Genomic DNA, 24,551 nt, shown 5'->3' on the forward strand with positions numbered 1-24,551 from the left:
TCTGTTTCATTCAGCTACTTTATTCCTACTTTATCTCAGCACTCAAGAAGATGTAAAACAAGAAAAAGGTTGCAAGTAAGGCAAAAAATAACATTTAATTACCGAGAGGAAAGAATAAAAATGTCAGCAGTTAGGCTTTTGTCAGAGTCCGCAATTAAAAGATGTTTCTGCGTAATTGGTGACTATTTGCATCCTTCTGAGCTTGAAGGAAAAACATTTGAAGTGAATTTGGAATTATTGCACTTGGCATTACGTACCAATTAGACTGCAGCAGAGTGAGCACTAATGAACAATCTGATGTTTCTTTTTTCGTGTTATTTTACCTCCTTTTGCCTCCCCCTACATCCTTTTCCCTACACTGTCACACAATGTAATACTTGTTCACGCACTTCAGTTCTAGAGATAAAACCCAAACCCTGCCCCCAAGATGAAAAATCAGCAGGGAATTATTTGGTGTTTTTTACACTGATGGAGTCTGACCAACTATCGTTATTTCTACTATTCTGTCAAAAAAAGTACACCGCAAATGAAAAAATAAGAAAGAAATATAATGCCTGGTAACTGCAGTCCTCCATCTCATGTGTGTGTGTTTATGCGTGATAGTACTCAGGGTTGTGCCGTGCCCCGCGGTCCCGTTACGACTGTGTGCGTGCCAGCAGAGCCCTCTCCTCCTCTCCCCTCTCAGCTGCTATTTTTGCCCTGTTCTTATGTAAGCTGCTCCTGACGCGCTGGAGACAGAGGCAGAGTACGGAGTTGGGATGGTGAGAGCATCCCCAGTGGACACACACATACTCGCCTGCACGTGCAAACACACACAAACACAGAATATATAATCTAAGGGGAGTAAATATGTGACATATGCAAACATACAAGGCAACACAGAGGGCAATGCGCTGCTGGCTGTCAGATGGTGACACTACACATACAAAGGCACCCTTAAACCAACAGTAGGACTGTGTGTGTGCCTTGGTAATAGTACCATGTGCCTGTATACATGACTTAGGTGCAGATCATGTAGATTACTGCGGTAACTATAGTCATGTATTTTTTAAATCTGTTATATCTCCACTTGGCTGCCTTTTTTATTCTCTGCTGGAGCGGTGCTCTCTAACATGATCACTTCATGGTTCTGGGCATGTTGTCAGAGCACTGTGACTCTGGCCCTTATGCTGTTTATTTTTAGTTGCATCTAAACCTAACAAAGCTTGTTATACTGTTGTACTCAAATCAGTCCGAAGTTAAATTCCCCATATCTGATATCATATGTTAAAGTTTGGCTATAAAAATATATATAAGGATCATACTTAGCAGTTTCCCCACATGCTGCACGTATATGTATGCATGCTTCAATCAATAGGATCTGTCTCTAAATCAAATGTACATATCACATAATAATTTCGAATGCAACAGAAATGTTATCCAATGAGCATTGCTGCAGATCACTACAATAGTATACGATAACATCCTCAATTTTCGGTAAAAAGCTGGTTTCACTTCCCTGAAGGCAATGTTTTTATAAAACGCTACTGATTTTAAACATCTAACTTCTGAGCAAAAATATTTTAATCACAGTTCAAATTAATTTGTGAGATGTCAACTCAATTTATAAACACTCAAATGACTCCCAATTTTTGACAAATTGAAATGAATGCTGAACATATTTAGGCTCCGCTTGCATTTGTGTGTTATTTGGTGTCAATCATTAAAATGCAGAACACCGTTGGAGAGGTGTCTGACTCTAATCAACTATAAGCTCAAGTTAGAATCTGATGCTTACATTTTTTTTTTAACCATCTTCCTCTTTTCTAACATGTATTTTGCTCTTTCGTTCTTATCTCTACCAACACCCCCCCCCTCGCTTTCAATGCCATTTCTCCTATATTGTTTGAATGATGTTCTTATCTGTAAGCATATTTAATTTCCATGCAATGTGAACAAATGCACAAAAAAAGCTGATAATGTTAAGCTAACAAAACTAAATAAATAACAAAGAGGTTCAAGTTATAAAACGTAGATCTTCAACATATTCAAACAGAGACGCATAACTCAACCCCCACAGCGTGCACACACGTGCCGCAATCTCCATAAATTAGGACTGTCAGTGTGTGTGAGGGCGTAATAACTGACACCTGGTAATGAGTACGCCATTTTCAGCCAACCAGCGGAGAGGAAGTGGTTGGGTTAGAAGTGTGGGGGTTGCAGAGGTCACAGGTCAGAGGTCAAGGTCACCTCCTGCGAGGTTTGGCTTTAGATGGCGGGGGGGCATCCCTAAATTGAGGGATGTAGTGACACAGCGGGTACCCCAACAGGGAATTGGCGTGTGTCGCAGCCAGCTGGGGTGAAGATATCATATAAGGAATATTCATGCTAATTTTAATTGTCAGAAAGTAACTGCCACCAGCGTGACTTGGCAGATGGAAGACAGCTTGATTTATCTCTATTTTCTGATCCGACCACGTCTGTGTGCATGTCTGATAAGCCATTATTATATTCTATGTGTTAGGATATTTTTGTTGCTGAAGAGTATATACCATTAAGCAGCAACGACACAAGGCAACTTTTAAGGAAAAAGCATAAATGGAGAAAATGTTGGAATTGTCCTTAACCACCTAAAATACCTGTAATATATCTCCTTTCTACCGTGTGACTGCAGTCTACCTACAGGGGTGAACGTGCATGTACGTGCCAACGTTATCAAATGAAGAACGGCCGCTTCGGCCATCTTGGCTGTGCATTTGTGTTTTTGTCTTTTGCTGTTCCCTGACGCATCATCATCAGCCTACACCATAAATACTGCATGGCCTCAATAAATAGAGAGGATGGAGGGAACGTGGAAAGAGGAAGTAAAAGGAGAGGGAAAGGGATGAGTAGAAAACAAAGAGGAAGGGAAAAGCCTCAGTTGTTTAGGAGAAGAGCGGCGGAGTGGGGGGAAGAGATGGGCGAATAGGGAAAAGGAGGATGGGGGAGGATGAGGAGCAGGGAGGAGAGAGTGACTAAGAGATAAAAGTGGAGTGAGTGGATGCGAGTGTGTTTGTGTGATGAGCGAATGGCCTCGGGGAACGGTCGACTCACTGCGCTGCTCTGAGGATGTTCTGACGGGCTCCGGGGCCTCTTGCTCACTCACTTGCTTTGCCCGTTGCAAAGAGGACAGGGGTGGGGGTGAAGGGGGGGTGGGTTTAGGTGCAGGTGAGACAGTTGAGGTAGGGAAGACAGGAAGAGAGCGGGAAATATTGTGTAAAATTGATGAAGGAAAGAAGCAAAAAGTTGGGACAGGAAGGGGGACATCCCAGAGAAGGAGCAGAGTTCATTCTATGGAGCAGATAAAAGGGTGGCGGTGTAACTTGGGGAGAAGCAGAAGAGAGAATGGAGTGGTTGGCAGGGCAAAGAAGTGGCAAGATAAGATCTTTCAATCCTCAACTGGGAGCGATGTGGACAGTGGGAACAGGGAGTGAAACAGGGCCTGTGTTCTGCAACAAGGAAGTATCCATTAAACCGACTGACATGCGCTTGTGTGTAGCCTCTGTGTGTGTTGTGCCTATTCGCATTAACTCACAAAGGAGTAAAGCTGTCTATGAGTAGGCATAATGAGCACTTGTGCATATGTGAAGTGAACAGTATGCTCGTGTATGGAAATGTGTGCACAATTGATCTGCAGTGTGTGAAAGAACAGCAAGATGGGTTCGCATCTCACCAGTGATCTAAATACATCAAATCATGTTTCCCTTCACCCCCAGCGATGAAACGGAGCTGCTGTTGCCCTCAGACGTGCAGATGTCACTTTGACTGTTGAGAGTTCCTCTGTGCTCCGAGTGTTTCCATGCACACACGTGTGAAGGTATGCTACTGAAGACTTGCAGACTTAATAAACTTATAATTTTGGAGCGTGTTAAAATGGGAGGGTCTTTATGCAACATCCCAGGGAAGCCAGCAGATTGAGACTAGTGTTGCTGAATATGGAAAGAGGGCACACAGCAAAGGCTGCTGGGAGTTTCTGATTGGCTGCTAATGTTGCTATCCAGGCTGGGATTGGTGGAGCCGACGCAGCCCGACATCACGTTGTCGGGACTAAACCCTTTTGAACTGAGGCAAAGCAGAGAGGCACAGATCTCAAAACACATACACACACATGTGCATACACACTTTCAGACACACACACACACGCATTAAAAAGGAAGTATGCATGCAACTGAATATGCATCTGCACATGATAGTTCCACATGCACTCCAACATAAGAGTGTATATATAAAGCAGGATGGGCTCTGTGTTGATCTTGTCAGGAGAAAACAGACTTCCTAATGTTCCTAGGCTCGTCTCCATATGTGTTGATCTCTGGTGAATCCCTGCAGTTGAAAGGGAAAGGAGAGAACTTCCTTAATTTCTCCATTCTCTTTTAAGCCTGGCTCTAAGGTGGACAGAATAAATTGGAGCTTAAGCATGCGTGAAGGCACAGCCAGCGGGCCCCTTTCCACCACTCCACGCCACATTTGTCAAATCAGAGGAGTTTCTACTACACGTGAACCCAGAATCGGAGAAGAGAGAAGTGGCAGGGATTCACATTTAAGTCACGCACAAGGAGTAACACTACCAGAAAAAGAAAGGAAGAAGTATAGTGGAGTTTGTGGTTATTTCGGAATAAGTTGCCTGGCTTTAACTGTAGCAAAACAATGAAATAATAATGAAGTTCATAGTCAATAAGCTGCATGCTTTTAATAAAACATCAGATGAGACAAGGCAGTGAGTCAGGGGAAATGCATGACTTCTCTTCTGGCCTCACTGCCTTTGCCCCTCGGCGCGTCGGCTCTGCCTGTGCCTTCGCCCGTAGAAAGACGTGTCTCTGCCCTTGGCCACAGTGAACCGAAGAATCTCCTCTGATAGAGTTGATGTGGATGTCTCGGATAGACCTAAATAGTAACTTCCATCTTTGCCTTTTTTTATTTCAACACACTTGTAGTAGAACAGATGACGTTGAATGTGCATGACTACATTCACCTCATACGTGAGCTTTTTGCGGTAGATGCACAACATGGCCGACATTCGGTTTATGTAGGTCACACGGTGTAGCAGAAACAACCATGACAGATGCAAAAGAGATGACAGAGCTGAGTGTGTGTGAGTGTGTGAGTGTGTGTGTGTGTGTGTGTGTGTGTGTGTGTGTGTGTGTGTGTGTGTGTGTGTGTGTGTGTGTGTGTGCGTGTGTGTGTGTGTGTGTGTGTGTGTGTGTGTGTGAGCCTGTTTAAAGGCTGAAGGTCAGGCCTATGAATCTTTGATCCATCTCTTCCCAACTTGTCATGCCCATCCCGGAATTGAATATGAGTGAGCAGAGTACCTCTTTGCCTGTCCATTCGCCCTCTCTCTCACACACGTGCACACACACACACACCCTCCTGGTGCATTAATGTTCTTACATCACCTCCTCCAGTGAGCAGAGAGAGCAAGAAGCAAGAGAATCAAGAGATGGGGTATAGGGGATGGGGTTCTTGTCGCCTCTGAGTGGGGTTTGGGGTGGGGGATGGTTCTAAGAGACGGGTGAGGCAAAGCCATGTGTCTTTTAATTGGAGATTGGATAAGACAATGCAATGTTCAGAGTAGGAATATGGATCAGAACCGAGTTAAAAACCCGAGTCAAAAACAATTGGCACATTTTTGAATTATCACAGCAAAGTTTAACCAGTTTTTTTTACAACCCAGAAAAAAATACCACATTTAGAATTATCACTATCACATCAGTCAAAGCCCTTATATGAAGTGAATGCAAAATAGCTAGGTTAAATTAGGTAAAGTACATGCCATGCACATGCTCGACACAGAGTGCGTTTTTCTGCAGTTATGGTTAGAACACGCACCAGGCTGGTGTGTCTTTCCATGGATGGTTGGATCTCAGACACATTAACGCTGTCTGGCATTGACTTACACCCATGAGACCTCCCCCCATCACCACGCACACGAAGCCACACGTCTGGGCATCATCCTTCTGCTCTAATACACCCCGTGACCCTTGGGATGGCTCTTATTTTAGGGGGAATTTTTGTTTTTTTGTGTATCTGCATGTTGCTACCTTGTGTGGGATCGTGCTTTTCCCAAAAGCGTTTAAGTAGTACCTCCAGGCTAACGTCTTCCGGGGAGTAGACCACCCTCACCACCTCATTGTGACCCGTCAGACCTAAAAGGAGAATCACAAGGTATGACGTTAAAAAACAAAACAATGATGCATTTCATGGTGAAAACGATTAGGAACGAAAAGATTGCAGAATAGCACCCTTGAGTGTTTTGTGTGGGTGTCATTGAGTGCAAGCGTCACAGGTAGAAGACATTCAAGTTGAATCCACCTTTATGGCACAGAGGGGGGGGGGGGGGGGAGAGAGTGGTAAAGACAGGTACAGATAGAGAGAAGGCGCGGTAAAGGTTAAGGCTTATAGCGAAAAAGTTGCCAAAAGCACACCGACACTCGCTCCAGTCTGCAGCTGCCAGAACCCCGAAGCTTCAACAAGCTGCCTGCAGGCATTCTCAAACCGGGGAAGGCTTTAGGTCTCACATGCGGGTGCACAAACACACCAGTACACACTCATTCAAAGCAGAAAAGGTGAATTTACACACCTCAACACAAACATATATATTTTTTAGATTCTAAACACAGAGGTGTTAGCTTAAGCTGAATAAATAGCAGCCATTCCCTGGTGTGTACGTACACATACAATATATACACACACAGGCATGCCCATATGCATCAGATACATTGCAGACAATGGGAGAAGGGCTGCCATCTGGCCTGAAACCCACTCTGAAACACTTGGCAAATAAAGTATCACATCATGCCAAATGAACACGGAAGACCTCACCTGTTCAAACAGTATTTGAACTCAAATCAAGAAAACTCTGTCATCACTGCAAATAGACAGAGTACGCGGCACCCTTTTTTAATGAACACATTGGTCAACATGTAATAAGGATATTATCAGTGTCCAACTTTTCTCGTGTGTACATGATCTCACAAACTGGCTCAAAGAATGTGATGACAAGGAAGTCCATTTTTTGGTTTGTAGGAAAATAAATGAATTTATTAAAACTCAGGTTAACACAAATTAACAACAGGGAGTGGAAGTTAGCAATATTAGGCATGAAAGCAATGCATGGCTGTGCGAAACATGTGCTTTGAATGTGTTGAACAAAAAGAGGAGGCTGCACGGTGGACATCAGCTGTAGGGAGGGAAAAGCAAGAGGAAGCACATGTGCCAGCTTTAGAGCGAAGCCCAGGTGAGTTTTCGACCAATTGTTTACCAAGGTTGGCAAGGACAGTATACAATACACAACCCTCAGCATATCATATGCACACATTTTGCTCTGGTTAGACCGAGAACCAAGTTTGGTTGTGGGTTCGCAGTATGAGGCAGTAATGCAGTTAAAACTAGATGTCAGAAGACATAATGTGAATATGCAATATATATATTTATCGTGTGTCCCATCTAAAGGGGGTGAAAGGCTAAAAGGTGAAGCCACTAAAGCTGCTAGAGATTCAATGTTTTGGTTGAAGGACATTTCAGCAGAGTGAATAGCTTTCTGGGGCAACCCTGTCTCCTAAAAATTACGTTCCCACAGAACTAAACTGCATTCTCAATTACATTTAGCTAGAAACGTATTTTCTCCTACGTTATGTTCGTTATGAACGTATCTCAAATACGTTTATTTTCTACATATCTTCTAGAAGCATATTTTCTCCCACGTTATGTTTCTTATGAACGTATCTTAAATACGTTTATTTTCTACATATCTTTGCCATTTATTGTCTTGCTTATAATAATGATAATAGTCATTTATAAATATCATTTTAGAGCACACATTTGAAATCAGTAGGCGAGGCTGTAATTTCGCCAGCTGTTACTCTCATGAGCGAGGCAGAAAATAATAGTTTTTAACATGCCAAAAAGCTGCTGTGTCGTTTATTGCACCTCAAACATTAAAACAAATCCAGAGTTACGTGTTTCTGTACTTCCTCTAAGAAGAAAGGACAGTAACAGAAGATCTCTGTGGCTTCAGGCTTGATCGCCGTTCAAATGACAGCGTTAGTTTCCCCAAAAGTGGGCGGGGCTGTAAAGTGACGTAGATTTTACTCTCATCTATTATTCAAAACCATTCTATTTATTCTAACGTAAATTACATGCCAGTGTTTTATGTTTTTATTTTAAATCGTATAATGTCGGACTTTTTTTCCCGTCTGTGAGGAAAAGAAATGGGGCTTAGAGCCTCAAAATACTGAAATCTGTATTTTTGAAAATCTTTTTTTCCTTATTTACTCAACAATAACACACAATTATCTTTGTTTTTATTTATTCGTTTAATTCTATGATCTTGGGCTTTTTAGTATGCTTTTTAGCCGTAAATAAAGTCACCGGAAACAGACGTAGGCCTATGGGACATTTTGAGGATACACACAAACCCACTGAACAGATTACCCAAGATCCTCAGCTTGAAGCTCGTTGATTGGATGTTTAGCCGCAATGCATGTTGGGATATGATGTTAATGCGATATGATATCCGGAAAAAAAAGAAAAAAAAAACTTTATTCCGAGTGTTCTTGCTTTTCTCTTTGGAAGTCATCACATAACGGCATTGTTATACACGGTTCGGCTGCATTAAATATTACACATCTGCTGTAGTTCTTTATTTATAGAGCCCTGATGAGAAGACTTCTGGACAAAAAGGAGAACTTCCGCCAAAACTGAATATGTGACGTGGATCATAAATATATCAACAATTAAACAACACCTTGCATTTCTTTTCACAAAATACGTCTCCTTGCAGTATCAATACTAATTCGGGTGACTTTTATATTTGATCCAATTGATAGATAGGTTACATTTACACCATAACGGTGCACAGCTGATAGAAAAGGACCAGAAAGATATTACTGATTTTCTTTGAATATAAGAATGTAAATACTGAGTTGAGAGAATAGTCAGGGAATTTGGGTGATGGGAGACACATATATGGAATCACAATTTCAATAGCTTACCATTAAATGACAGATATGGCTTTCTGTCTGTGATGTTTTACAAATCAGATATTAATGTGTAGAAGTAAAGCATGAGAAATAGTATAGCAATATCCTGTAAAATTATGTAAAAACATGAATAAAACTACACATCTTCAGATGTTATACATACATAAATGTCCTACACTAATAATACAAAGTTATTATTAGTATGCTGTGTGTACCTTGTGTGTACCTTGTGTGCACCGCCTAGTAGTTAAAGCACGTTATTGAATTATTTTTGTTGAATAATGTTATTTGATGAAAAAAATATTAAGAGTACATACTTTCATAGGGGGAAAGTAGAAGGTCAATGATAGAAATATAGAATATAAAAAGTCAAGAAGATACTATAAGTGATCTCTACAATAAAACAGTTTAGTGCCGGATGTACAAAGATATTAATAGGAGGATGTGCAAAACAGACAAACTAATTAACCTTTATTAACACATTAAAGAATACTTTAGGTTAAGGTCTTCTTTCAAATAAGAAAAAAGCTTTGGGGGTATCTATCTACAGATACATATTAAGCCTGACAAAGTACTTAACGTCTAATGTATTGCTTTCCTGCAATGTTAACTATGTTGAAGCACTTATTTTAACTGATATTATACACATTAATTATACTCTTATGTATGTAGATAGTATAAGAAATGTGCAGAATTTGACAGTTTAATGGTGGAGGTACACACATATTGATAGATGTCTTGTAATGCGCTGTTGAGGAACCTATGACCCAAGTTTTTCATTCATTGCATAACTACACCGTAGTTGTGTATATGATATGTCAATAAACCTTAGAAAATCTTGAAATCTTGAAAGGGATGTGTAAAATAGCAATTATATACAGTTTTTAATTAACTATTAGTAGAGACTAACGAGTAATTAATATACTTTATATATACTTTATCTGCAGATAAATGATTAGTCTTCTCAAGCACCAACTATCTCGCCTGATTGTTGGCACTTGACACTCACCTTTCCCTGAATTTTACTCAGGTGTAACTAAAGTCTGCTTTAAGGGTTGCTTATATTTCACATCATTAATCAGAATCTGCAGAGTTACTAAAGTAAATGTAGTGGAGTAAAAATACCAGGTTAACCTCTGAATTGTAGTGGAGTAGAATATATATTAATGCTGCCCATTATGGATACAAGCGATTTTCACCCATGTAGTGATTACATGTTTTAAATGTGTACACACCAATGTGTTTCCTATCGCCTAAACCTCCAGGGCTGTACACAGTTTAATACCGTCAACTTCTAATTTTTGGAAAAACGTCTTTTAAAACTACAATTCCCAGTAGAGACGTGCCATAGAGAACATGTTGCGAAACACAATAGCCAGCATGTGTAGTTCTGGGGGGGCGTTCGAGTCCAGTTTTGAATAGTCTGCCGTGGTTTCGTTCCATTTCAAAGAGCTTGACGCTCGGCGTAACCTTGGCGCACTGCCACTCCAACATCCAATCCCAGAGCTTGAAGATTAATCACGGGGTTTGTCAACGGGACTGTAGTCCCAAACGATAGCTGGGGATTATGGGTAGTGTAGTGTCTTCGGCCATCCTAAACTGAAATGTTTTTCGGATATCATATCGCATTAACAACACCACATCTGGCGTCACAGAGATCTTCTGTTACTGTCCTTTCTCTTAGAGGAAGTACAGAAACACGTAACTTTGAATTTGTTTTAATGTTTGAGGTGCAATAAACGACACAGCAGCTTTTTGGCATGTTAAAACTATTATTTTCTGCCTCACTCATGAGAGTAACAGCTGGCGAAATTACAGCCTCGCCTACTGATTTCAAATGTGTGCTCTAAAAGGATATTTATAAATGACTATTATCATTATTATAAGCAAGACAATAAATGGCAAAGATATGTAGAAAATAAACGTATTTGAGATACGTTCATAACGAACATAACGTAGGAGAAAATACGTTTCTAGCTAAACGTAATTGAGAATGCAGTTTAGTTCTGTGGGAACGTAATTTTTAGGAGACAGGGTTGTCTGGGAGAAGTTGGTCTCCCAAATGAACATGACATTGTGTTGCCCTTTTTTGTTTAATTGTTCTGTTGGTTACATTGGCAAAACTTGACTTTATGAAGAGAAAGTCCAAACATAAAAAGAACAGGCTTAGGCGCTTGTTCTAACATTTAAAATGTTCTATGTTTTACTTATAAGCCTCCTTTTGTGGTTGTGGGGGGAGTTAGGGTATTTTTACGTTGTCTGTTTGGTCAACAAAAGGGGTTACATTGACTAAGAAGACAGCAGTTAACGCTTAGTACCGCACAAACAGGCAACATTGGTTTCATGACCGCAACTGTACCAACAGTTTTAGTTGCCTAAACTGTGGCAGAGGAGAAAATACATAAAGGAGTTGTTTTTGGAGCGATACAAAAGGCTGTTTTAGAGGTGGCTGAAAACCTAATAACCTCTTGTGTCAATTGGCTTTGACGAGTGTTGGATTTAACCACCTGCAACACTGTAGAGCTAAAGCACAAAAGGTTACAGCATCAACTCTAGATTCTGTACTTCAAACACTGCAAAATGGAGTGCACCATTAGTCAAGATAAAATATGCTGATTGGTAATGACATCTCCTAACCATCTCTCAGCTGTCTTTCCTTCCAAGACACATTTGACTGCACCTCAACCTCTCCCACTTCTGTCAGTCAGACCATACACCTACAGTATCTATCTGCCTGTCCGTCCATCCTTCCCTGGCTCTGCTGACAGTTCCATCAGCCCATTCTTTCCGTCCAGCTGTCTGTCCTGCCCTGGCTGTGTTGACAGCTCCTCGGTCTCATGCCGTCGCAGTGTTCTGCTCCGTCATGGCTCCGTCATGGCCACTGGAGCGACGCCTGCACTCTCTCAGCCGATGGACAGGCAACCATTCTCTCTCATAGTTTTTCCTCAAATTTGATTTCCCCCGCAAAAGTTTATTTTTACCCGTTTCCTCACTTGCTGCAGTCTCTCTTTTTCTTTCCTCCTCCATAGCTGACCATCGTGTTGTTGGAAAGCTGACAGAAAGAGAGACTGGTAGGCAGACAGATAGGAAACATGCAATCCCTTTAAGGGCTCTGCTCAGGAAGTCTGCCAGCCAAGCCCAAAGCGCATTTTCCCTCCTCTCCATGTCCCCCATGCTGCGCCTGCACCTAGACTCTATGCCTGCCTGTAATGATGCAGCCAAACGGAGAAGCCCCAAAATAACGTGCTCACGACTCCTAAAACACAAGAGAGGCGCAGAGAAAGACACAGAGCTAGACATCTTCATATGAATTAAATATCAACGCCCTACATGAATCCATTTGAACTCAAAATGAGGATAACGAAAAATAAAACTAATTTGGACGGCTTTGATAGCAAATACACAGTAATCAAGCTTGTATCTCCGACATCATGTTCGCCAAATCACAGTTACGGGGAAAGAAGCCCATTAATGGCGCTTCATATAAAGTAACCTCTGTTAGCAAAAAAGAAACGCCGCAGTACATCACAGTACAGAGCCCAATCCTTACAAGTAGGTCATGGGGGGGGTGGGGACGGGCGGTGCAGCCCATCTGGAGCAGTGCATTCTGAGTAGTTGACTGCAGATGAAGGGAAGGCAGCGAGAGGATGAGACTGCCGTACTTTAAAAAACCCTTTATGACTCTGTATCTTTTTCCTTTGCATTTTTTGGTTACTTGGACCCGAAATTCACAGAGAAATATCCAACCAAGCAACTTCACCTCCTCAAAGGGGGGGAAGCTAGATCAAGCAACAAATATCAAAAAGTGGAGGGCATGAATATGTGAAAATGTGCAAATACACATGAGATGAAGAGTGTATTACCTGAGCAAACTTCTTGGTAATTTGGGTTGGGTGTAAAGCCGCCGGCATAGCCAACCTGTGTGGAGAAGACTCCAGGAAGCTGCCAAAAAAGTCTCTCAGCTCCCCAGAAACAGCCCAAACCTGGACATAAAGACAGCAAGCAAACACACAAACAACCACAGCTTAGTGCTTCTGTGATAGCAAAGCATCCATTCATTTTAGCAAATGGTGTCAGTAACCACAAACTGGTAACAAAGGACTCCGTAACGGGTTATAAAAATGTGCAATTGTACCATCTCACCAAACATGATGGTCTCCATGCCTTCTGGAAAAGGCTCCACAGTGGGATTCCCATTGACAGCATGCTTGTCTGTAAAGCAAAACAGTGTACAAATGTGGAATAAAAATGATAACACTGCTATTCAATAGCACAAATCACAGTGTGTGTGTAAAAGGGGCCCATTAGCGGCCTTAACTAGGCCTCAGAGGTCAACACTTCTTTACAGGATGACCCAGACCAGCGGATCAGAGCCAAAGGATTCTGTACTGGAAGACATTTAAGAGATTACACGGCTTTGACAGCCATTCCATCCCTGCTGTCCTCTCGTCCATTCCCACAAATAAACAGGATCACAGTTATTTCTGATATATATATATCTTTCCTACTCTACTAGTATACGCCTTTTAATGTGAGTGTTTTAAGTGCTAGTCTTGCCACTATTGGGTGTCCATAAAGCGAACCAATGGCGACATTATAGGGACGCGCGCCTGTAGAACCTCCGGAGCAGCGGAGGGCCGCGCAAATTAAACCCTTCACTTTGTTAAAAATATCCGATAAGTAAAACAAACTGGAGTGCTGAGAGGTGGCAGCACTCTACTGCCAACTGCGCTGCATGGAATTAGAGTGCTAAAAAGGAAGTGTGCATGTCTGTATGTGTGTGTAACTCACAGATGTGTGAGGAGGATTAGGGTTTAAGAAGACTGAGGTGACTTAGCGTGCAAATCTCCACTAAGCAAGGCTGGTTTGTACTGCAACCACTAATAGTAGTCTACAGATAAACAGGCCACAGGGCACACTAAGAGCTTAGGCCAAACCCATAATGGACGCTCGCTCTTAGTTCAATGTGTGATTGCTCCCTGGCTGCTAAGAGATGTGATGTGTGACATTGACCTGAATAGAAACAATCTCTAATCTGATATAGCCATACTAGTTCATTTCCTAGATAGGCCTGGGATGATTCCCGCATGTGACAACAGGCCAAAGACCAGTTACCTGCAGATGACTTCCTACCGAGTGATTACTGTAAGGCCAGATAGTACTGAAGCATACCGAAGAAACAGGGCCATGTCTGTACTTTAAAGATTAACAAGTGTTTTGAAGAATACAGGGAGCAAAAGAAGCATCACAGCTGATAAATTATCTTGGTGGGCCACCTAAAGAACACTTTTTGATGTGAGACAAAGTTGTTCTGTGCAGTGACAGATTGGAGGAGCATAAAGGACTTCTGAAATGTCACGGAGGCCTGGGATGCCTTCAGGCAGTCCTTTCCTGCCCTCCTGTTGTGCAACAGTTCTATCTTTTAGCAGCAGGTTGTTCGGCACTACGAGGTCATGTCACTGGCACAACCCTAACCCTAACCCAATCAAAATACATCTGTGTCAGTGACTGTACCGGCTTAATAGTCTCAGTCCACAGGGGTGACTTAAGGTGGTAGGCTGACACAAGAAATCTTCATCCTTCTTCTGTGAATGCGTTTAGTCTCCATCCTCTGCTCACTCTCACCCTCTTGTCCTGCATTTTCTGGCCACAGAGATAAAAAGTACTGAAATTGCCAAATGACGGAGGGAGAAAATGTGAGAGTGAGACAAGTGCGCGATAGAGGAGGAGGAGGAGTGGGAGGAGGAGAGATCAGCCTGCCAAAACAATAAAAGGAGTAAATAGCCAGTGAGAAGCAACAGATGAGGGTAGCAGAGAGGCAGTGAAGGATTATTTTTGGCTTACGGACCACCATGCCTTTGGGCGCTTTATAAAAAAGCCCGAGCACTTCATCCAAGAGAGAACACAAACAAGCAAACAAATAAACAAACAAAAAAAAGGGAGGTAAAAATGAAGACAGCCAAGAACATGCCGACTAAGCACTGTCCAGAGAAGCCAACTCCGACCCAAGACCCCCCCCCCCCACCCCCACGTCTCTCTCAGCTGCTTCCCATCTTTGCTTCACACTCTCTTCCTTACACCACCTTCCCATCATCCCTCACTCTCTTCTCACAAACGCGTGCCCACCCTCCTGCACACAAGCACGCAGTCATTCGCACACAAACCTCTGCTGAGGGTATTTCTCCCATGGAGCAGCTGGCAGAGGTCCAGTTGGTGCCAGGCTGGCTCCTTTCACTGTGCCTAGCCCAGCATTCCCCCCTGCCAGCCCAGCGCCCACACCCCATTCTGCCAGAATTACCCCAACTAACACAGAGAAAGAACTGGCTGAATACCCTCACTACACTGCCTCACCACGCCAGCAAAAGAAAGAACTGAGGACGACCAAAAACAAGCAGGGAGGGTGACTGGCTGAGTTTACAAAAGAAGAAAAACAGGCTGAATATGGGGAAAGGATTCATGAAGGATTGTTCCCCAACTTGGATGAGAAATGGGCGTAATTTATTTTGTGCACCTTTGTTTTTTAAGGATATCGGGAAAGCACAGTGCAGGCTTTAAAGTACAGCGGGACTGAAGCGGAGTACGTTGGCCACCTTTTGTTTTTTAGCATGGCGGTTGTAGGCGGCTGGAGCAGAACCAAAACATCGGACCCTGCCGCTGTGCTTGTATCATGGTTACCGTCAGTCAAGGGCACAACAATCTATCTGTTGCTTAATAGCTAGTAATAACTAGAATAGCGTCTAGTTTGACTTGTTTCGGATGATATTTGGTCTTTGTTACCCTTCGATTATACCCATGGTCCTGTGTTTCTCACCCGTAAAACTGAAGTCCAAGCGCTGCTGCCCCCTCATACAGAGACACGGGAGAGGTGCTATCCCTGGATGCCACAACTGGTGACGGAAAGGTCGATCTCCAGGCTGCTCTGTTTATTTCCTTCCAAAAATCCATTCTCTCCCTTTCCCTCTCACTCGCTTCCGCTTCCCTCCCTCTCGCTATTCCGCTTTCTAGCTTCACACAGGTTGGCAGAGAGTCAGGCACGAGTCGTCGGAGGAGGAGGCTGAAGCTTTATACTGGTGCCAACTACCCTCTGCTGAATGGGAGGATGGGTAGGGGCGAGAAAGAGTGGGGCAAAGGAAGGGAAGGGGAGGGGAGGAAAGAGGGAAGGCTGGTGGGAAGTGGTCGATTTTCAATATCAGTACGAGGTAAGTCAAAGAAAAGATGCCACTGTGGCCTCAAAAGAATCCACACAACTTGGTAATGAGACACTCAAACATTGAAACCTTCCTCTGATCAGGTCAGGAATCTGTCTAGACTCTGAAGAGTACAACTTTGAAGCCGTCCATGCATTCCATACATACTGTAACCTAGCAACAGAAACAGTTGCTATGGAGAAGAGTACCTACTATAGCACTGGCTCCATTATCCCCTTCCAGCAAGATGGAGGCACATCCTGTTGGGGCTTTACTTTTTTTTTTTACTCAAACACCAGTCTGACAAGGAAAACTTGAGATGACCAATGATGGCCAATCGGTCGGCATAAATGAGGCTAGTTTTTAAATACTTAGTAAAGGAAAATCATAAAAATGTAATTACATTTTACACTCTTTGAGTCAATCCCAACATGCATTGGGCAAGATGCAGGATACACTTTATAAAGACAAAAATGCACCTAACTGACCCACGTGGATGCATTTCATGTGGGGCAAGGACGTTCTGTGAGCCAGAGTACATGAGCAAATATATCTAATTTAGTTATTTACCATTTATATATTTCATTTGAATGCTTTCCAAATTTCTATCATATGTTTCCTTCCCCTATGAAGTCAAAAAAGCAAGGGCATCTGGAGACAGCAGAGATGGGAAAACAACAGAGCAATAATGCCAGAAATATATCTTCGCCATGAACCTGCTTTGAAGAGTTATAGCGAAGCATGTAACAGAGATTGATTTTGGTCAGCTGACCTCCCCCATCCTGTTTGGAAGAAATATTGGCAGTCTATCCTGCACTGAGTCAAAATAATAGCTACTGTGCCCCTACCATGTAGCAATCTGCCACTGGATCATTCTCGCCAAGGTCACAGAGTACATTATACTGAGAGGAGCGAGGGAGGGACCGCAGGACACCGGGACGTCTAAACATGGAACAAGGAGCTTCTTTAAAAAGGCTGGAGGGGTGGAAGAAACTTTCTAAATAAGTGATCTTCATTGTAGAGAGGACAAATGTGTACACTCACACACAAGGCTGGGACAGCACAGGGCATATGTGGTGACAGTCCTTGCAATCCCAAAATTACTCATGCTTACTCCAAAACACACAAACACACACACAAGAACAACCCTGTCCCCACCTAAGCTGCCCCCCACGGTGAAAGGGGAGGAACAGATTTCTGCCATGCGGTGTCTCCGAGCTGCTTCGACAGACGGAGCAGGAACTTACGACGGGGCGGAGCCTTCATGCGCATAATGCCCAGATGGGCCCCTGGACACTGCGGCACCACTTCCTCCTATGCCCTCACACACAGCTCCCACGATGCACTTTGCGAAGGCCTCAATCAGAGTATGTAAAGACTAGAGGTAGGCTGTAATCGCACCATGTTTAATCTTTTTCACCTACTCCTACGAGCCCTACAGTCCCAAAATATGACTATGAAAAGCTGAATTAAGGGATAAAAGCACACATTACTTGGTTCTGCATTGCAAGGATAGATAACAGTATAAATAGGACACAAAAGAGGGCGTAAATGTTCACATCGCTGAAACCAACTAAATATAAATAAAATCTTCACTTTAGACAACATCGACATAGTAATATCATATTTCCTGTGAGCACCAGTGTCTCTCTGACAGTGCTGGGAACTTGATTCATAAAGATTTGTAATTATCTTGATTTAAATCAGCACATATTTGCAGCAAAATACCACCATATGACGCAAAATACATTTATAGTTGTTGACTCAAAGTTGTCCTTATCCAAATACCAAACAGGCTAAAAAGCATGCTAGTTTAATTGTCCATCACCATAACTCAAAGGGAGAAAATCACTGTTTGTTAGGGAGTATAAACTGTGTGAACGGTTGCGCCAGAAATCACAACAGTATGCACTTCTCATCCAAATTCTGAATAACATCAACTTTTTAAAAAATCTTTTAAAAGAAGTGGAAGCTGCAACATACACCACCTTGTCCCTGCCTAGACAAGGCCATCCCTCAAAACTCAGCGTCTAAGCATGAAGGCGAGGGTAGGCAATCCACAACTTAGAAGAAGAGCGTTGAGCAAAACTGACGAGAAATTAAACAACAAAGTAGAATGTACTGTCCAAAGTCCAGATCTCAGACATTGAATGGCAAGTATATCCGAAATTATCCATAACCAACTGGCAATCATGTATGGATGAAGGTGTGCTTGGGTATCTACATTAGCTGCAATCAATGTTCAAGGAATCTTTTTTTTTTTTTTTCCTGCAGGGGTTGCACAAGAAAATGTCAATTGTCTCCTTCATTCAATGCAAACATTGAATCGATATTTAAAATAGAATAAAGCACTACACACATGCATGTATGCATGCATACAGTACAGTAAAGAGAAAGCCGGATGAACATTATGTCCTGTTATGTGTACAGGAGTAGCCTATGTGGGTGTAGAGACTATACTATTGGCTTTATGTCTGCATATCAGCATACTTTTAGTTTATTCAAAAACCTTTATGTTTTCTGTTATCTTTACTACGTGAACTTTCTTGAGCTCATCCCCCTGCGTAGCGTATGACACGCATATTTTAAGCACGTGGACTATTTATTATGTGTCAGCTGGGGGATCACCTCCATCATGTTGCTTCAGCTTGTTGTCGACACCGAGTGTTATTTACCTGCTACGACCATTTTCTCCTCTCTTCCTTTCAGACAGCGGTCTCTGCTCGGCAGCTGAGTCTTATCTGCCATTGAGTCAGTGGCAGCGAGCGACACAGAAAGCAAAAGAAACCAAACGGTTTGTGAGAAGAACTGAGAAAATGCCAGTCTCTTCCGGAATAACGCCATATCAGGTAGTTGCGTTTTACGGCGGGGAGGGGATAGACAGGGGGAGGGGAGACGGCGGAGAAAAAACGCACCGATATGAATATTCATCGTGCGTGGGCAACGTCGTGCACTGCATATTAACTAATCAAGGGGTTAATATGACTTTGGCACAAAAGCCTACAGTGCACCGTGTGCGGGAACGAAATTAAATTTAAATAAATATCCACACCGTTCCGCATGCAAATGAGCTCGCGTCAATTATCAGCTCTCATTTGGTGGGAGGTGCTTCTGGTAAAGTCAGTTTGGAGTATGGATGTATGGATGCTGGGTATCCCTTTGTGGTTTATTTTTACATCAGGGAATGCGTGTGTGGGGTTTATCCTGAAGAATAACAGCTTCAAGAGTCCACTAATAGCTTGCAAAGTGGCTTGAGTCCTGCAGGCCTGCATGTGTTACACAAACGTGTAAAGTGCATAGGCTATAGCATGTTCAGTCTGTCTGTAAGTGAAACTAGAGCCCCTTTCCCACTCAAAAAAAACAAACCCACTAACACCCACACTCACACTGTGCCTTTAGTTGGAAAGATTACAATAGACATCCATTCCCACAACAAATGACGACAGAAGTCACTGGTTTTTATCAGCTCCTGTTCTGAACGCTGTAGGCCAATGGAAACATGACAACTAAAATGAATATGTTCTTCCTCAGATCGCCAGACTCCAGCCAAACAAGATACATCGCTGATCATTTTAAAACACTACATTTAAACTCAACAGCAACAAAATACATACCATCAAGCAATCAAATTCAACACTTTCTGGTTTGAGAGTTTCAAAGAGAGACTAAATAAATGACATGTCAATAAAAAGAGTTGTAACTACAATAACAGGTTTCACTGTTAACCTGCTACTGGTGCTGGCAAGTGCATCCGTGATGGCAAATGAGACACATCAGAAAAAACAAACCATGTTGGTCTCACTGTGACTCCTATAGAAAGATTGCATTATATAGGATTGAATTAAATTGTCATTAAGCACAAGATTTTTTTTATTTATTTTTTTTGCAACCTAAAATATTATTGTGCCATGATATGCAGCCATATGGTCATGTGAGGTGAAACTGTCTAAACGTGAGATGTATTATGTTTGGAGACTATATTTTCTTGCTCTATAAAAGAGATTATCAGTCAGTCAGTGCTTATCAGTAGACCAATGGAAAAGTAATTTAAATGTGTAATATATATGCCTTTAAGCAACCCAGCCAGTCGATTGTATATTAAAATAGCGTACACCAACCACATTGAGGTAGAAAATCCCAACACAACATGCTTTGTCATCTTTGCTGTAGTTCAAACATGCAGAAAGTTGCAATATGCAGTCAAAAGTCTTTAAACAACTTGTATCAATCCTATGGACAACATCACTGAATACTGGATGTGTCTCAGTCGTCAAAAGGATGGATGTGCTTTATATTCTGTTATAGATGGAGCCAGAGCAGTGATGTGATAGTAATGAGGACGATTATTTACATGTGAGAACTTCTTGTGCATGCTCTGAACCAGCCAATTTAACAGTAACAAAGAATCCAGGGCATTGTTCCTATATCCTGCAAGCCAGAATAACATCATACCCTGCTGCAATACTTCCTTTCCCCCTCTCTTCCTCCTTTCTCTCGCTCTTATCTGCCGGGGAAATGAAGCTCAATCACCTGCAGAGGAGCTGAGGGCGGCACAGGGGACTTTGCAATGCAAATGCCAGGTAATTACCCGAAAGCTAGGAGAGTGGAAGCACACAGATGAAAATAGAGCAGGCAGAGGGAGAGAAAGAGTGTGAGGGAGAAAGAGAGAGAGGAAGAGAAAGAGATGAACTGAACACTGGGTTCACATGCCTGTTGATGCAGGATGATTGGGGTGTTTTAGGGTGTGTGGGGATGTAGGAAGAGGAAAGGGGAGGAGGGGACAAGAAGGTGGTGAGCAGCAAAGGATGGATGTGAAAACACGTACACACATACAGAGAGCCTACGGTGTGTGTTAATTTCTTCCCTGCGTGCGACTGTGAATGTATGTATACGTTCCTTTAGCAAATGATCAATTAATTCAGTATTTTTCCAGAGTCTGCCGGATGTTACGATGGCAGACTTTTAATTCAGAAGAAAATCTGTACTGAATAAAACCAGGTTTTTGCACGAATGTGGTAGCAGTTGAGTAGAAAGGTGTGTGTGTGTGTGTGTGTGTGTGTGTGTGTGTGTGTGTGTGTGTGTGTGTGTGTGTGTGTGTGTGTGTGTGTGTGTGTGTGTGTGTGTGTGTGTGTGTGTGTGTGTGTGTGTGTGTGTATACTTGCATGCATAAGTGTTTTCGCCTGGGTGCTTCTGCGCACATAGGCATGTGGGTATATGAACCTGTATGCACCATTGTCTGCAGGATCACTAATGGGCGCTTGTATGTGTGTGCATGTGGCGGGTTGATTGCATATGTTCGTGTGTGTGGTTTGTGTGTTGTACGGGAGGATTTAGTGAGGATGCCAGCTTGCAGCTGTTTGATTGTCAGTGAGTGAGAGCAAGAGATGTGCAGATGTGAGTGAGAATCAAAGAGATTATGAAATGACCTGGAATTAAACACTGCAGTAGCTTTTAACCATGCATCGGGGGATGTTAAGCCCTTTGTGTGACGGAGAGGTGGTTGCAAAGCTCTGTGTCTATGTTGGTTTTAAAGACAGCTAAATGCAATTTTATTCAATAAACCTAAATGCTTATTTGTAATTCAATACAGGACTCTAGTGTTTGTTTGTGGAAGATATTACCAAGCAATAGTGTGACTCACACAAGCAGTTTGCACCCAATAGCTGCCTCTGATTAACATCAGAACAAAACAGCAGCCAGCCAACCAGAAAACTGTTTTGGCGATTTAGTGTAATTGTGGCTTTGCTAAAGTCTCACTTCGCCTAATTAGAATAATAAATCATGCCGCCTCGTTGTATTCAAAGGGCTCTCCATCGTCTCGCAGAAGCAGGTGGGATTGTGGGTTGGTGTGAAAAAACAAAGGGTTTGATTGCTCTGTTGAAGCTAAAGTCAGTTAAAAGCAACGTGGCTCTCTCTGGGGATTCATATTCAAAACTAAGCCATATCAATTCATAGACCTGAGTTGGAAAAGCCAACTTGACACATTTTGATTCATATGCTGGCCCGTGCTTGACTTCACTTGACATAAATTACTTTGCTTATTGGAAAATGGAAAGAGGAAATGGGGGGTTTGTTGGAATGACGTGAAAGGCTGTTAGCATGGTGGTACCTTTCCAAGATGGTTGTTGTGTCTTTTAGTATATGCTTCTCCAGGGATCTATGGACACATTCTGCCTAGGTCATCATGTTAGACTAGGTCACCTTGCTATGTAACATATTATATTTCATTTCAATCAATGTTACTGAAGAGAAGTATAGAATCAATAGCAATTATCTTAATTCAAGTCATGAAGGAAATGAGACAAAAAGCACAATAAACAATTGGGAATGTCTGTCCACAACAACAAATATTCACATTAAGAGAAGCTGAAACTGATTCTTTTTTCTTTTCGCATTTTTGCATTTAGACCAAGCCATTATCAAAATAGTTGCAGATTATAATGCTGTCGATCGACTAAACGAATAATCCTTTAAGCTCTAGTAACCTCAATGTCTGTCTCATTTTATAATCACAGAAGCGTATACCATGTGGTGGGAGCAACCTATATATTGCTCTCATTGACAAATACTCTTAGTCATGACAGATGATTGTAAATTGTGTTTTTTTAACTGAGAAAACTCAACAGTAAAGGACATTTCATTATCCATTTCATTTTGTATTCCTCTCCTTTGATGGTCGTTGAGTCTACACTCCGGTGGGATTTGCCTCTGCTTTTGAAAGATTTGCCAATTTGTTGTCCCTCTTGAGAATCACGTAACCTATTACTTTGTGTGTTTTGGATTTGTTATTTCAGTGGTTCAAATAATTTGAATTTGTTCAGTGGTTTTGGTTCATTGTACAATGTTTGCAGTGTAAAGGGTGCTTATGTTGTACATCTGAAACACTCCTGCAACTAAGGGCTTTATAAAGTATTGTAGGGATTGTTAGGGATAGAATTAAAGTTCAATATCTCTTTCTCAATAGAAGAATATAAAAAGCTCTGCTTTACATGAATATTCTTTATTAACTAGACCTTTCAGACTGTATTATTTTGGATTTCTGTTGAATGTTTGTTCATTCAATACAAATACACGGTTTCTTTATTACTAATTGTGTCTAACTTAATCAAATGTCAGATGCATTTGATTGGGAGCATTCACTTTCAGACCAAATTGTATATAGAAGTTGAGTAAACAGTAGCAGCAGTCAAAGATGGAAGACATTACTTACTGAGTTAAAAGCGGCAAAGCCACACTGTGAAACTACTCCATGATATGTAAAAACCTGAGCCTATAACAATGAGGTGTATATCATAAACTCATATGCCTTGCACATAAAATCACAGAATAGCAACTAGATAAAATATAGCAATGTAAGTTCTAAGTTTGTTTTGTACTAGGACCAATATACTACTGATTTACACCCCCAACCCAACATTTAAGTATTTAAATAACGTTTCTCTGATTTTTCTCTAGTTGTCTTTCCAAATCATCAACCATCACCACTTCTCATTCGCACATTAGTTGCGTTTTCACTCATTCCAGAGTGGCACGTAGAACTTTTTCGGTTGTAGGAGGCTATATAGCGGGAGAAGATAGCTAAACAGAGAAAACAGAAGGTGATTTGAGCGAGCAGAGTGCAGCTATATAACGCCCAGTCCACCCTTGCTAAGAGTGGATGGGCTAAGCCACTCTTGCCCTACATACAGCCTAAACAGCAGATTACTGACTGTCCCTCTAATCCCATGCACCAGGGCATGTGCCACTGTCACCATGCAGCAACCACCCAATCACCCTGCAGTCACCGTCACAGTGCCTGCTGTTCTGCTAGCTGTGCAACCCCCCCCCACCCAGACATCTTCCCTGTCTCTGTTTATGGTCGGTCATTTTGGATTTTCAGTTTTATTTCTATACGAATAAGACATGCTGGAAGCTGAGATATCGAAAGACTTAATTCTCCTCGCAACTCTTTCTACCTCTGTCTCTCTCTCTGTCTTCCCTAGCAACACCCTGTCCCATCCTCATCCCCCCAGTGCCCCCCACCCTCTCCCAGTTTTAACCTCCTCATGACCACCTGGCATGGGATAGCTTCCTCTAGTCCCTCAGCCTCACCTAAAGCACCAGTCCTGAGATTAGGGTTAATCTGGACCTTGTGTCATCCTGTATCTATCCACCACCCCCTCAGCCCCATTCTTTCCTCCCTCCCCCCTCCCTCCCTCCCTCCTCTTTACCAAAGAGGCTTTGGTTTAAAATCCTTTATTGTGAACCCCCGCTCCCATTGCAGTGTCTTTCTGTCTGCTGCCAATTGCAACTTTTCCTCCCGCACCACATCCTCAGCCAATCCTTAAACAGATACTGATAGAACCTGTCCCCAAGCTATGTTGGTGAA

The 24,551-nt window shown here is 42.3% G+C and overlaps 1 protein-coding gene across 2 annotated transcripts in view; it reads right to left on the reverse strand.

Moving 5' to 3' along the window:
- The window catches only part of si:ch1073-358c10.1 (peptide methionine sulfoxide reductase MsrA 1), a 38,547-nt gene extending 19,510 nt beyond the window's left edge, over positions 1-19,037 (reverse strand). The window contains exons 1-4 of one of the 2 annotated variants that reach the window (XM_034231679.1): positions 15,808-16,000; positions 13,140-13,208; positions 12,860-12,979; positions 6,057-6,161 (exon numbers count right to left, since the gene is read on the reverse strand). In XM_034231679.1, coding sequence (XP_034087570.1) covers positions 6,057-6,161; positions 12,860-12,979; positions 13,140-13,208; positions 15,808-15,844 — 331 coding nt within the window. In that variant the 5' untranslated portion in view covers positions 15,845-16,000. Of the gene's footprint in view, positions 1-6,056; positions 6,162-12,859; positions 12,980-13,139; positions 13,209-15,807; positions 16,001-18,858 lie in introns of those variants that run through there. The other variant, XM_034231680.1, reaches the window with a different exon arrangement.
- Between the last annotated feature and the right edge of the window lie 5,514 nt (positions 19,038-24,551).

The sequence above is a fragment of the Gymnodraco acuticeps genome, unplaced genomic scaffold (assembly GCF_902827175.1).
Source record: "Gymnodraco acuticeps unplaced genomic scaffold, fGymAcu1.1, whole genome shotgun sequence".
Classification (NCBI taxonomy): Eukaryota; Metazoa; Chordata; class Actinopteri; order Perciformes; family Bathydraconidae; genus Gymnodraco; species Gymnodraco acuticeps.